General features: G+C 40.6%; 2 protein-coding genes across 2 annotated transcripts in view; one reads left to right on the forward strand and one right to left on the reverse strand.

Moving 5' to 3' along the window:
* Positions 1–1,444, forward strand: part of LOC138053914 (craniofacial development protein 2-like) — a 1,810-nt gene extending 366 nt beyond the window's left edge. Inside the window, exon 2 of the mRNA XM_068900445.1 lies at positions 1–1,444. This exon is cut by the window's left edge and continues 47 nt beyond it. Coding sequence (XP_068756546.1) covers positions 1–1,444 — 1,444 coding nt within the window.
* Positions 1,445–7,194: 5,750 nt separating this feature from the next.
* On the reverse strand, positions 7,195–9,996 carry LOC138050626 (uncharacterized). The gene has a single exon (XM_068896936.1). It carries the CDS (start codon positions 9,994–9,996, stop codon positions 7,195–7,197), a length of 2,802 nt encoding a protein of 933 aa, XP_068753037.1.
* Positions 9,997–15,495: the final 5,499 nt, after the last annotated feature.

Here is a 15,495-nt window from a genome sequence, read left to right on the forward strand (position 1 = left end):
AACTACTAATCTTATCCTGGCATCATGGAATGTCAGAACCCTGTTAGACAATGAAGAGCGACCTGAAAGAAGAACAGCTCTTATCTCTCGAGAACTAGAACGTTACAAGATTGACATTGCAGCACTGCAAGAGACTCGCTTTTCTGACCAGGGACACCTCAAGGAAAAAACTCACACCTACTACTGGTCTGGCAAACCATCTGGTGAGCGAAGAGAAGCAGGGGTTGCTTCTGCAATATCAAATCATCTTGTTAAAGAACTTGAGTCACTGCCAACAGGAAAGAATGACCGTCTGATATCATTACGAATTCACATTGGTCAACAAAGATATCTGACACTGATCTCAGCCCATGCACCAACAATGACAAACGACATTGAGACTAAAGAGCTATTCTATCAATCACTGGACAGCTTGCTCTCCGAGACTCCTGCAGCTGACAAGCTCATTATATTAGGTGATTGCAATGCAAGAGTGGGAAAAGATCATGAAGCATGGCCACAAACATTGGGGAAGTTCGGAAGAGGGAAAATGAACTCAAATGGTGAAATGCTCTTAACAAAGTGTTCTGAATATCAACTGGCTATCACAAACACGTTCTTCAACTTCTCAGACAAGTGGTACTACTCATGGAAACATCCAAGATCTAAGCACCCTACTCTCCTGGACTACATCATTACTAGGAGATCTGATTTGAGGGACTTCCGCAGCACCAGAGCTATGAGGGGAGCCGAGTGCTGTACCGATCACTTCATGATCCGTGCCAAATGTAACATCAAACCAAAACCTCCTCCTCTGAAGAAAAAAGGGTCAAAACCCCCCAAGAAACTGAACGTAGAGAAACTGAAGAACCAAACTGAGAAAGACAAACTTGTAACCGCGATTAGTGAAAATCTTCCAACTGGTACTATTGAAGAACAGTGGGAAGCCTTGAAAAATGTGGTCTATATTGCTGCATCAGACGTCCTCGGCAAACCTACTAGGAAGCATGCTGACTGGTTTGATGAATCCAATGAAGAAATCATGGAGCTCATCAATGAAAAGAATTTGCTGTTCCAGAAGACACTAGATAGTAGATGTACTAGAGCAACAAAGAACAAATACAAAGGTGTGAAATCTGAACTACAAAAGAAACTGCGAAACATGAAAAACAACTGGTGGACTAAGAAGGCAGCTGAAATCCAGAGTCTGGCAGACCGAAACGACTCTAAAGCGTTCTTTGCATCTCTGAAGAAAGTATATGGTCCGCAGGGTGCATGCTTGGACCCCGTGAAGAGCATTGATGGTAGCATGCTCCATACGGAGAAAGATAAGATTATGGAGAGGTGGAGAGAACACTTCAACCTTCTGCTAAACCCAGAGTCCAGTCGAAGTTGGTGCCAGCAACATCCCACAGCTACCTGTCAGGTACCACATGGACGAGCCACCAACTGCAGAAGAACTTGATATGGCCATCAAAAGAACAAAATGCGGAAAAGCCGCAGGACCAGATGGTATACCACCTGAAGTCTGGAAATATGGTGGAGCAACATTGAGAAACAAACTTTTGCAACTTTTCTGCAATATCTGGTCAACAACAGCAGAAGTCCCCCAGGACTTTAAAGATGCTACCATCATGACAATCTACAAAAGAAAAGGGGATCGTGCAGAGTGTGGCAATCATAGAGGAATCTCACTTCTGTCAGTAGCAGGAAAGATACTGGCCAAAATTCTACAATATCGACTACAGTCCTTGGCTGAAGACATTCTTCCTGAGAGTCAGTGTGGATTCAGAGCCAACAGATCCATGCAAGATATGATATTCACACTGCGACAACTGCAAGAAAAGTCAGCTGAGCAACGTCAACCTTTTATTGTCACCTTCGCAGATTTCAGCAAGGCTTTTAATACTGTCGACAGAGACACACTGTGGAAATTACTGAGTCGCTACGGTTGCCCGCAAATCTTCATCAGAGTGTTGCGCAGTTTCCATGATGGCATGACTGCCAGCATTTGCTGTGGTGACGGATGTTTAGACCCATTTAGTGTCGGTCACGGTGTGAAACAAGGCTGCGTTCTGGCGCCAACCCTATTCACTATTTTCCTTGCTGCTGTCCCAAAAAGCATACCAGAAGAACTTGGTGATCTCTACATACGAACCAGAAGTGATGGTGATCTTTTCAATCTCAGGCGCCTGAAAGCAAAGAATAAAACGCAGGAACTCCTGATCCAAGAGCTGCTCTTTGCGGATGATTCGGCACTGGTGACCCACAGTCTTCAGGCAATGCAAGATCTACTGACAGCCTTTGCTGAAGTATCAAGGAGATTCGGACTAACGATCAACATCAAGAAAACAGAAGTTCTAATCCAAGACACCCATAACAAAAAGTTGAACCCTCGAGTGGTGCTCCTGAATGGTACCCCACTGGCAGAAGTAGACAAGTTCACCTACCTGGGCAGTACCATCTCCAACAACGGAACTATAGATGCAGAAATATCAAGAAGAATCCAATCGACAGCGTCGGCCTGCGGAAAACTGAGAAGCCGTCTGTGGGACCAGAGAGGAATCCATCTGAAAACCATGATGAAAGTTTACTGAGCCATTGTAATTCCAACACTTCTGTACAGCTCAGAAACTTGGACTCTCTACAGACGCCAAATAAAATTGGAGGGAAAAGGCCGAAGATCGGGTGACCTGGCGGAAGGTGGTGGCTGGCGCTGCCGATGCCATCAGAAGAAGAAATGTACACTTGTGGGCGGACAAGAGAATGCGCAGGCTGGAGAAAACACCTACACATGCTGAAGCGGGCTACACCTGTGACATTTGCGGCAGGACTTTTGAGACAGCGATCGGACTGACCTTGCACCTGCGACACAGGCATTAACTCCCCTCCGTGTCATCGTCGATACCGACGGACTGCTAAAGAAGAAGACTTCTGGAAGCGTACTTCCTCCTTAAAAAAGATTTATAGTCCATGATGCAATCCGGCATTATACAGTAGCTTTTAACGTTGCTCAGATGGCTATCTCTCAAAGTTAATTCCTAATCTTGAGGAGTTTCAATTGTTTCATGACAGTCAAAATACTTTTGAATGCAGCCAAATTGCCTGTCACAAATGGAGTAAGAATGTCCCTCCAACAAAAATTTAAGGTCAATTCGCAAAAACACTTCTCCTTTTATGAGGTATTCCAGAAAAAAGAATAGATAGCACTCTTTAAACTGTGATGGAGAATTATCTGACCAAAGGATAAGGTGATGAAATGGTCCATATTTTTCATGAAGTATTTTTAATAGGTAGCTCAGCAGGGCTACTACCTCGTTCGGACCACAGCCCCCAAAGGTTTCATCGTAAAAAAAAAACAGTGTATAATGTCTTCGTTTGCACAGTCAATTCGGAAAAGGTTGGTTTTTAGTTTTCTGGCATAATGAGAGTCTTGCGAAGAAACCTTTGGTGTCGGCAACACCTAAGTATAACAAGTACAAACAACTGTTAATAGAATTATCTTGAGATGACCCGTTCATGCATAGATAAAGTACGTAAATATAAAACATTTGATTCAGTCCGATGAAAGAAAGGATTAGGGGGTTGAAAAATTCAAGCCAGGTAAAGGTAGGGCTCCAGCTCGTAATATGTTGAAATATTACTATTTTTGGCATTGGAAAAACCTTATGGTAATCCATTTGTAGTGTAAGAACCTTTGGTAAGATAATGCGTCTAAGGCTTGTTTGTCTCAAATGTTGGGTTCACAGAGGTTATTGTGGGTAAGTGAATTTTTTTATGGCAATTTGGAGCGGGCAATGGGCATTTCGTAGTCAAAGAAAACAAACAAACAAACACACAAAATCTAGATGTTACTGAAATGATGCAGGCAATTCAAGGTAATTTTGTATATTAACCAGAATTTTCCGAAAATCTCGCAATCACGTTTTTATCTACGTTTCGATTGCAACAGGCGTCACTTGTATTACTGTTGCCCTTTGCGTGAAATCACAACAGGTCATTTCCTCACCCCATACGTACGAGAAAGAAAGAGCTCTCAGGGAGTTCCATGCTATCACAATCAATATTTGTCCCTTTTTGTATTCGAGTCTAACGGCACAGAATTTATCATCCAAATTAATGACATTTGTTGTGATCAATTAGCCTCGTCGAGTCTTGGCGTTACTAGAACACTTGAACTTAAGTGTGGGTGTCAACAGCTTCATGCGTCATTAATATAAGAGAATTCAGAGCTAGACTATTCTGTACAGAAGAAAAACCCTTTAAAAGAAAGAAAAGCACAAAAAGGTTTAAGAAATGACTCAGAGGAGTACTGATGAATTCTCCGCATCGTTTGCCTGCAGAGAGCAGTGGTCCAGATGAGATTGACCTAAATGAATTGGTATACACATTTGATGTGACTAGACCATGGCATTGTTTCAAACTAGGGTATCAAATTTATTTATAATGTTCGAGATGCCAAAAAAATAAAAATTGCTGAGTCACTATCTCTAAAATCGGTCTTGTTGAGTCCTTATTATAGAGTAAGAACATCGCTTCGGACATAAAAACTAAAACAATTGTAATAATCCCGAAGAGCTTCAAGCTTGGTCGGGACGCGAACCCTTAGCTTTAAGCAATCATGGGACAAAGATCCGGTCACTTTAGCAGGGGCTGGCCTTAAAACTAATGGAGATGATTCTTGTCCCCTTAAGGGGTCTCACGGTGTTTAGGACAACAATTCCCTATTTTAAGCTCCTTATGTATCTTGTATGTTACAAGATGCTATTGGAATGCTACAATATGTTAACGTACAAACTCAAATTTACGTGAATGATGGACAAAGTTTAACTAAGAATACATAGAACAACGTTACTCATGAATTCATGAACGAGGGGAGCGATTTACAACTGCGAGCGTCGTTTCCTTCTTAATGCATGCCTCGCTCCCCCACATATTTTGTAAAACCCTCTAAAAAAAAAACGAAAAAAAGCCTGGAAGCGTTTGGAATTCTGTGTTCACGGAGATTCTGGTATACACAATCACACACCACTTCTCTATTCAAGCCTACAGCAGACATCATTGGCGAGTTTTCTTGTCATCATTATCCCCCATTATCTTCAACGAATGCACTTGTAAGCAATGTTTGGACACTCATGGTTCATATGGGGTAGAAAACTAGCACTTCAAATTACACTCTAATCAGTTAAGTCTGTTGAAATATAAGTGCTACACGGCCAACGTTGGCAAAAAGGTAACCCTTCCTTGTACTTGTACATGTTCATTGCCGTGACTTTAAGATCTTGAGTTCAGTTCCCACGGCTTGCTCCCGTCTGACCTTGTAGCTCAGTCGGTAGAGCAGCAGTTATTTAACCCGAAGGTTGTGGGTTCAATTCCCACCCTGGTCAGAGTTCTTCTCTGTCCTTGTGTGGGCCCCTGCATTAGCCTCCATTTCATGCTAGATCCAGTCCAGCTGTGAAAATTCAAAAATGGTCTATTGCATAATGTTAGGGGAGCACCATGGGTAAGATTTTCTGGGAAACCTATGGATGCGAAAGATGTTGGTTATGACGTCAACGTTCGCCTGCACATACGGACTGTCGGGGTGGAGGTGTGCAGGCAAGAAAGCCTTTAGGGATGGGAGTGGCAATTTTCCTTGTAATACAACTACTACTACTACTACTACTACTACTACTACTGCTAATAATAATAGTAATAATAATAATAATAATAATAATAAATACCCTTAAGGACTGTTTACAGAATTAATCTTTGATATTGGACCTCCATGTTATGTCAATTGACACCTGTCAAAAGAAGGTATCCGCTGACCAGCATCACGTGACCAATTTTAGAGGTCATTGAAGTCAGCTGTATTTTTTTTCACTGCACAAAAACATTTGTCTGCGTCTGTCTGACACCAGGTATTTCACAACATCGTACCTTCATCATTTTTTTTTTTCGATTTCGCTAGGATTTTCTCCCTTTTTTCGCTCGTATTTCGTACTTCCAAATCTGTGCGCTCATGGAATAATTGTTAAGTAATCAGGTTAACATCTTATGTGAGGTACCCTGGCCTGCGCGAAGTCCGGTTTTTCGTACGCCTCCCAAGAGATATTCTTTGTTTGTCCCCCAACATTTTGCATAAGCATTGTTTTTATTTTATCTCGGGACTTACAAATTTAATTTATTCCTCCTTGGCACCGGATGGCAGCTCACCAAAAGAAACAAAGGGTTGCTCACAGTGCTTTCTCTCAGGAAGCATAGGAGAAAATAAATGCTCGCAGGGTGTAAGTTAGGGTAGATTTATTAATTTTCCACCTCTTCTTATTTTAATTCGTTTTAGATTGTTTTGTTTGGTTTTCTTTATCTGATGGCTTTTAATCAAGGCTAAACAAAAAAAAAAAGAAAGAATGAAAATTGTTGTATTCCTTCGATTCTTTGTTTCAGTAAGGGAAGTAAGAATAAACAACCCGGGAGCTCTCCTTGTAAGCTTTCCTAAATCTATATATGACCATATATTACTTTTCTCGGTCGTTTTCTTTAATGATTGAAACAAATACTTGTTGATTGACCATTCAACAATGCAGGGCCAAAGAGTAAATAGAACACAACCCTTTCCTTATTTAATTTCGTGAGAAGCAGAAACTTAACCTTTGTTCTCAGGTGTATTGACGGAGATCGCATGCTCAAAGAAAAAAAGCAAAAAAACAAACAAACAAGGAAACCAACACGAAAATATCATTACGATTGAAACTTTATTCAAAGGAAACATCATGTTGCTGTTTTACTGCTCAAATTATGTCACAATAATATAGTCAAGCTTCGGAGATTCTATTCCACCGTGAACCTTAAAGTAGGTCTCTAATATGTTCCTGGAAGTTTTAAAACTCAATTAACAGCTAACCAGAAGAAAATCAAGACCAGTGGCAAGATCCAGGGGTACAAAGGCGTAACATAGGCTAAAATAAGGAAATTTTAAAATTTAAGTTTATTTGATGTGAAATGGTCTCTTTTACTGTCAGGAATGCTCAGGATATAATTTCAATTTTTTTTAGTGAAAAATATTGAGAAAAAATCAAATTATATATATTACCCATAATGCACTTTGGGCGTGGTCGTTTTCCATTTTCGGTTTATAACGTCATTTTAAGTGTCAAATTATACAATAATCATCTTGAAACATATTAAAAGTTACTAAAACACTGCAGCACAAATAAAATAACACTACAAGTACTAAAAAACAGACATGATTTCCTCATGCTGAGCAGGCGAGAGTTTGTACAATTCTTTTCTTTGTCTTCTGATCAGCACAAGCTCGCCACAGATAGCTCGTACTGTGTTTGCATGCACTATGGCCTTCTTTTTGTCTAATTTATAAGTCATGTCTATAATGTTGTCTCTAAGGAAAAAGCTGCCTTTAAGAACAAGTGTTCCCTTCTGATAAGCAGCACCATAGTCGTCAATGGTATCATGCTCCAAGGACACTGCTCCAGAACTGGTTACTTTTAGAAGGTAGTAGTCATAGTATGCGTCATCAGCCGCTGCAATCGCTACAATGCTTCCTGCCTCCACCAAATCAGTTATCCCATTCACCCGGTCAGCATCAGCCGCATCTTGGTTCTGCCTTGTCACAGCAACCTGGCCATCGCGAGTTATCTCTGTCTCCTGCCACTTGTCGACATTTTCAGAGTTTACACAGGCTTCACTGTTGCCCAGTTTACATTGATCGCATACACAGCTGCGGAGTCTCGTGAAAACTTTGCAATGTGTTGGCGTTGTTTGGACTGAGTGGATCTTTCTTATGCCTTTGATAGCTTGAAAGGAACGCCCCTGTCTTTTCCTTGGAACTGAACCTTCCCCATCTGTTGGGATGTAAATGTAGACACGCTTCTTTAGGGTAATTCCTCCAGAGCTTGATGTGGGCAGCTGAAAATTTTCAGACAAATAGTTGTACAAATGTTTGGCATTACCAATGGTAACCTTTCTCTGAAGTACAGCAAGAGTGGCTCGCTGCTTTACATTAGCACCGGCCGCATCTTGCTCTCCCTTAGCATGAGATGTCTCAAAAAAGTGGCGGTCGATCTGGCATCCGAAATTGGCGAGACAGCAAGAAAGGTCGCCAAGGGTGTGCTTAGACTTGTATTGTCCAGCACAGCCATCAGTGAATTCATGGATTTTCTCCACAGTTAAATGATTTTCTTCTCTGAGGTAGTGTAGAATGAGGTCTTGTACATGGTGAACAAAATGGTAGTCTTGTGTGTTGTCATCCGATAAGGCAAAAATGTGTTCCTTGATGATGGAGGGGTCTTCCTCAGAACTTTCCTTTCCATCGGTTTGGAGATTTGCATGACGGTAGAGAATGGTAACATGAATGGAAACTTTGTTGGGGTCGAAATACTGTGACTGGATTTCATCTTGTGAACGGCATGTATAGTTTTCAGAAAAGTCGTGAACGCAGATGACATGATTTAGGGGGAGACTGCATAAAAGGTTGTCAAATTCATCTTTTTGCCACTTAGCCATGAAAGAATGGTAGGTGTATTCATCGAGCAGTTCCAAAAAGTACTTAAACATTTCATTCACTGGTGTTTCCTTGTTTATCAGTGCAATTTTTCTTCGTTCTTCTCCATTCTTGTCCTGTACAGTCACATAATCATATCTCTTCCACTTCACCACAACATCTCCTGATTCTTCATCCCTTGATAATTTTAGCTTCTTAACGCCACAATCATCACACTTTCGCATTATGCACTGCAGACGATGATGGGCAGCCACTTCTTCTTTTTCACAGAGAGTTGAGTCAACAACTTCACTCAAAAAAACTTGTTCTTCGTTACTACGTTCTGGGGACTTCCGAAACTTCATACAGCTATCAAATAACATTTTACATTCGACATGCTTCCTGCATAGACATGACTGTCTGTCTCTTTCACGGGCCCCTTTCACGAAAAATGGCTTCATTTCTTCAAATTTCTGTTGTTTAATTTTTATTTCTGGATGAAGTTGCTGAAATTCCTGGAAACACTCTGTTTGGGTCTTTTCAAGAACGTGTTTTGCATGCTCCACATATTCTCCTTTCCTCACCCGCTGGCGCATGTTATCTTTCTTAGACCCTGTTGGACGGCTGGCTTGATGAGTCCAGTAGTCGTAAATCAGCCTTTTTTCCTCGTCTTTAACTGCATCCATCCTGACTTTCCTTTTTCTCACGATCCAACAAGCCTCGTCTCCCTTTAAAACTTTCTCTCTTTTAGAAATTCCCTTTGACACCTGCTGCCTTTTTATTCCAACCAGCTTTGAAACTCTGCTTTGTTGGCAATTTTTCTTAACAGAGGCCCCAAATGCCAGAGAACGTGCCACACCATATGCAGCTCTTTGGTCGGTTGATTTGGCTCCTTTAACCTTTGCCAGCCCATCTGCTAAGTCTGTCACTATACTCTTCATGGCCTCTGTATCCCGCTTGTCCACAGATGACTGAAGAAAACCTTGTTTTTCTAAAAGTCTTCTTGTGCTCGGACTGTTTGCCAAAGTTTGTACTACCTCTGCTTTTTTCCGGGGTGATTTCGGTAACGTGGGGGTGACCTTGTCCCTAGCCCTTTTCTTAGACATTCGTGACGGAAATGCCGATGGAGTTGCACAATCTCCTTCCCATTCCGGTCTTGTATCATTGGCAAGTTTTCTTTTCTCCCGAAATTTGCGAACTCGCTCTTTTGTTTTCCTTCTTTTATGTTCTTTTCTCTGTTCCTCTCTTTCCTCTTCTCTTTTTCTTTCAATTTTCTTAGCGCGGCCTTCATCTGCTCTTTTTTCATGTGAAATTCTTCCCTTTGATGAAGCACGTGTTGCCACGTTTCCACGACTTTTCAAACTTGTTACACCGTGTAGCTTACGATTTTCACTTAGCCGCTTCATTCGTTCTCTGGCCTTTTCAGCAAGCTTTTCTTGATCATTTTGGTAGTATTTCCTCTTGTTATCATTCTTCTTTTCTTTCTTACTCTTTCTCCACGTGGCTACTGAATATTTATCTGTTTTACCCTTCATTTCCGATCGACTAAAGACTGTCACGTAACAAGTCACGTTTCTCAGAAATCCACGTGTGTTGAATCTATTGTTTTGGCCCCTGCATTCTATTTGCGTACCCCCCAAACGTTCAGAAACGTTTCCGAAGGTGTTTCGATAAAATGGCGGCTTTCTTGCATCAAATTGAGCGGACATTTCCCTTCCGCGTTCAATGTTGCGCTACTGTCTTGTTGTTTGGTTCCTGTTACACAATGGCGGATCAAGCAATTGTGTTCGGGGTTCGAGAAAAATGGGAATATTGGCCGCTTAAAGCAGAGAAAGAAGCAACAGATTTTGCAGCCGTCTGGTAATCTTATGAGAATTGTCCGTGCACTGTTTCACGTCTTGAGAACATTTTGTTTCTCGGGGAGAACAAAAAGAACTGAACAAGCAGGGTTTGTTTTGGAGGAAATGGAGCTTGTAACAATGTGTTCCGGGGCGAACATTTTTTAATTTATCTCTAGAGCGGCTCAAGCAATCAAGCTTGATTTACTTGCACATAAACTGTATGGTAAGAGAATTGATATGTATTTTTTTCGGCGCCAAAGGCCATTTCGATGATAGTATTTTATCATGAGTTTTTTTTTTTCGTAGCCATTAATATAAACAGCGTTACAAGAGACATCTTTGTGTAAATTTCTTTATTTTATTGTATAGAGAAGTGTTATAAGTATTGTTCGTAGCAAGACATCTAAGTTGGATATAATTAAAGATTTGTACAACAAATGATGTGTGCGATTGATTTTGGTGAACTGGTGGACAAAAGTTGGAACACGCCTTGATATTTTTGTTACGCGTTACATTGCAAAATGGCGCTTATTCTACGCAAATAAAAAAAATTAAAATTACAAATTGTTTCCTCCCCCAGAAACATTTACATACCAAAAATATTTATTTACTAAGCAATCTTTTTGGAAAGTTTGGTTCATTGTCTGCGTTTCGTTTTGAAGATATTGCTAATTTTTGTTGTTGCTTTCCGTTTGTACCCCTGGATCTTGCCACTGATCCAAGCGACAATCTCATCAAAGACCCAATAAAAACAATTAGCATTTTCCTATGTTGTATCGAATGATCTTCCTATATCAAGCCCTGGAAAGAACAATAATGATGAGTAACAGCTACTTTCAAGCAAAAAAAAAACCTCTTAGTTGCATTCTTAGTTTTAAAAAAAAAGGCATAAAGGAAAACTCCAACTGTTTTTCAGACCCTATAGGTCATCATTTACTCCCCTCACCCTCCCATAAAGAGGTCTATTGAATTATTTTGTTCACTAGAAATAATAACGCAGATAGATAAAGTGGAGATCTTCTTTGCTGACTTTTGCTCAGGTATCGGTGACTGCATCACATTCATTAAGTAAGATGTCTGATGATTGTCAGGCAATGTATGCAAGACAATACGCTCTCGTTTGCCGATAATCACATCAAGTACAATTTTCAACCTGTTACCCTTTTAACATTAGTGAAATATTTGTGGACAATTGCAGCTCTCTATCGGCAGTAAGTTTCAAAAAATCAATTTATAGCACAGTTACAGTTACATTTAATGCACATGTTAGTCTAATTTTAAAAGATTTGCTATTCTGACTAAATGTTTTAACAACTCTTACTTCTCTTGCATTCCAAATGATGGCGCAAGTCCTCCTGGGGATCCCGATGCAGCGATTGTTCGCGAGGCAGCGTATTGTCTACTTATGCAGAAGAACACACATAATTAATATAATTACAGAAACTGTTGAAATGTAAGCTGCACATTTTGTGAGCACTATAACTAGGCTTGTGTGTAGAACCTTGTCAATATTGAGAATCAGCGAGAATGAACGATGTAAAAGTATTGTGCATCGAACAGCAAAGAAAACATTAAATAATTACATGAAGTAATAGGACTGCTCACCGTTGTCAGTTTCCCTTGGGCCACATTAACTCCATAAGCGGGAACTTGTAGGTTGATTGGTCTTGTCTCTTTCTCACTGATCATGCAAGGGACAAAAAAACAAAATAATTAGTTAACGATCTGAAGAGTATGAGGGTACGTAAAATAGATAACATGGCACTCGGTTCAGAATTATTTTTTGCTTTTCAGCAGCAATTTTTAAATCCATTGGTTGCACATTGCTCGCATTAATGCCTTAGTATCAAGAATTTCGTAAAAAGAATGACAAAGAATTTTATGCTAGTAAACCATTCATGACCGACGAAACTTTGAACATACACACACAAAAAGGCTTCCCTACCATCGCCCTCTGCTAAGCTTGATTGGCTCCCGGCACTTTCACTCATTATGGATAATTCGGTTGATTCTGTAGACGTGGAATGGAGGTTAAATTGATCAAATATTCAAGGCAACATGTGGAATGAGGCTCAAGGAAAGGCTTACTTTAGAATCTCTAGTGTGATTACAGACCAAACTGCACCCCACTCACATCTATTACCGACGTGGATGACACATCATTTAGCGGTACCCTCCAAATCTAACATGGCTTAAATAACCATGGAAGTGGTAATGCACCACTTGTCCCCTCTCCGGCTTCTTCTCTCCTCCCTCTCTCCTTTTCTTTGTTGTTTTCTCCTCCTCCTTTTTACTGTCCTCCAACGAATTTTCGCTGAGGGGCAGTCCTTGGCCTTGTGGCCTTGTCCACGGCAATTGAAGCAACATACTACAAAAAAAAAGGAAGTTCAAACGACCATTCAGAAATACACTGACTAGAAATAGTAACGCAGATATATAAGGCGGAGATCTTCTGTGTTGACTTTTGCTCAGGTATCGGTGACTGCATCACATTCATTGGGAACATTTTGCAGGGTTAAGTGAGAGTGAGATTTGCGAAAGTAAAGGTGAGGTTTTAGATGAGGCGTGCCGCAAGTGCAGCAAATATTGGGATGGTAGGAAAATAGATTCTTTTCCAGTTGGCGTCAATTGCATTAAGTCACAAAGGAAATGACCATGAACTCCTAAAAGCCTTAGCGAACAGTAGTGCAAAGAAATTAAAAAGTGATCCTGAACTCGCAAATTGCCAGGCCAAGTACAAATTTTTTTATGGAGCATCTGACAACAAAAAACGTATCAAATTGAATTCGTGAAGTGCAGTTGTCAGCTTGCGATCACTGTTCAAAGTCACCTATTCAAGCAGTGAAGTTTTTTTAACTTCCTTAAAGAACACGATGGTATAGTGCCAAGTCCCGAGAAGAGCACAGTCCACAGTGGACATTATTCTCTCTTTTGCAGCATGTAAAAACGCCCCTTGTTCGCGATTTGAAGGAGCATCTCCCAAGTTTCAAGGGGAAAGGCTAAGCTGCCTGTATAAAGGGTACTTGCTGGTATATTTGTAACTACAAAGCTGATGAAAAACGCCATAGTATCCTGATGAATCACATGAGAAAGTAAATGGCTAGACAGATATCACAGAAGTCCCTACAACATAGGCAATTATATCTTTATGTCTTTTTGTTTTTCTTCATCCCTCCCTCTAAACTCGACTTTGCTAATTCTGCTTTCGAAGAAGAATTTCCTATCATTTCACACACTTCTTTCAGACAGGCTTTGTTTTCGGCATGCTTTTTTAACTCTTCGGGTTTCAAGGTTGTATTTTTAGTGTTTTCAGGGTTTGAATTTCCGAGAAACGGTTCCAAAATTTCCTTTTCAGGAGAATCAGACCAATGGAAGAGGGGCTTTTGATCAATTCACTTTCCAAGTTGGACGCACTTACTGATTCATGCAATTGTTCTTCAGGCATACCAAAATCTGCCACATCATTAGATACAACTGAACTAGTCAAGAGTGTACTGTTTAGGATCGGGGTAGGATGTTTGATTTTCTTTGTTGACATTGTGTGGCCGTAAGGCTCATGATGAACTCTTAAAGATATTCCCCGTTATTCTGCCTTTTCATTTAAAAGGTTAGATATCCGTCTCAGATTTTCTAAAATGAGATTTTGGTTGGCTAATATAACCTCTTGTTGAATTTGAAGCCTTTTAATGTCATTATTGGTGGCAAACGATTGCAGATCACCCCCACCAGTGGAGTGCAGGTCCCAGTCATCCCCAAAGTCTATAACTAGGCTCGTGTGAAGAACCTTGCCAATATTGAGAATCAGCGAGAATGAACGATGTAAAAGTATTGTGCATCGAACAGCAAAGAAAACATTGAATAATTACATGAAGTAATAGGACTGCTCACCGTTGTCACTTTCCCTTGGGCCCACGTTAACTCCATAAGCGGGAACACGTGGGTTGATTGGTCTCCTCTCTTTGTCACTGATCATGCAAGAGACAAAAAAACAAAAAAATTAGTTAGCCATCTGAAGCGTACGAGGGTACGTAAAATAGATAACATGGCACTCGATTCAGAATTATTTTTTGCTTTTCAGCAGCAATTTTTAAATCCATTGGTTGCACATTACTCGCATTAATGCCTGACTATCAAGAATTTCGTAAAAAGAATGACAAAGAATTTTGTGCTAGTAAACCATTTACGACTGACGAAACTTTGAACATACACACACAAAAAGGCTTCCCTACCATCGCCCTCTGCTGAGTTTGATTGGCTCCCGGCATTTTCACTCATTATGGATAATTCGGTTGATTCTGTAGACGTGGAATTGAGGTTAAATTGATCAAATATTCAAGGCAACATGTGGAATGAGGCTCACGGAGTTACTTTAGAATCTCTAGTGTGATTACAGACCGAACTGCACCCCACTCACATCTATTACCGACGTGGATGGCACATAATTTAGCGGTACCCTCCAAATCTAACATGGCTTAAATAACCATGGAAGTGGTAATGCACCACTTGTCCCCTCTCCGGCTTCTTCTCTCCTCCCTCTCTCCTTTTCTTTGTTGTACGATTGTTAAAGCAACTGTTGGCCTTGCCTTTAATTATGACATGGAACCTTACACGTTGTTTAAACTAAATGTGTCGGTTTTAGAAGCTCGTATGATTCTTGTGCAAACAAGATGGCGGGTTGGTCGTGGGCGTTGTGCTCTGTGTTTATCCTATTCCAGACGATTCTCCTGGTCGACAAATTCACAAATATTTTTATAAGTCCATCTTATGAGAACAGCGACTGTTTCCTGGTCTACTTGAAGTTTGGCAAAAAACTATTCGCTCGTTAGGAAGCGGATGAAATATATGAGAGGAAGAGTATCCTACTATTCCAACTCTTCTGCATCGTTTAATATTGAGCTCCTTAGAGCAGGTGATATCGAGCCAAACGCAGGCGATGTGAGAAACCCATGTTCTGTTTGCAGTAAACCGATTGCGAGGACTCACCGAGCGCTTCGCTGTTCCACGTGCTATCTTCACTCTCATATCAAATGCGGAGATGTAACACCCGTGGCATATCATGAAGTTAAAGCGATGTCTAACTATCACTGGGTCTGCCGTTTCTGTAATATTAGTTCTGCAATGCCTTTTTTCGATGTTGAAGACGTCGATTTTCTACAATTATTTCAGGATGGAGAAAAAAGTATCAACAACCAA

This window comes from Montipora capricornis, chromosome 6 (genome assembly GCF_036669925.1).
Source record: "Montipora capricornis isolate CH-2021 chromosome 6, ASM3666992v2, whole genome shotgun sequence".
NCBI classification, from domain to species: Eukaryota; Metazoa; Cnidaria; class Anthozoa; order Scleractinia; family Acroporidae; genus Montipora; species Montipora capricornis.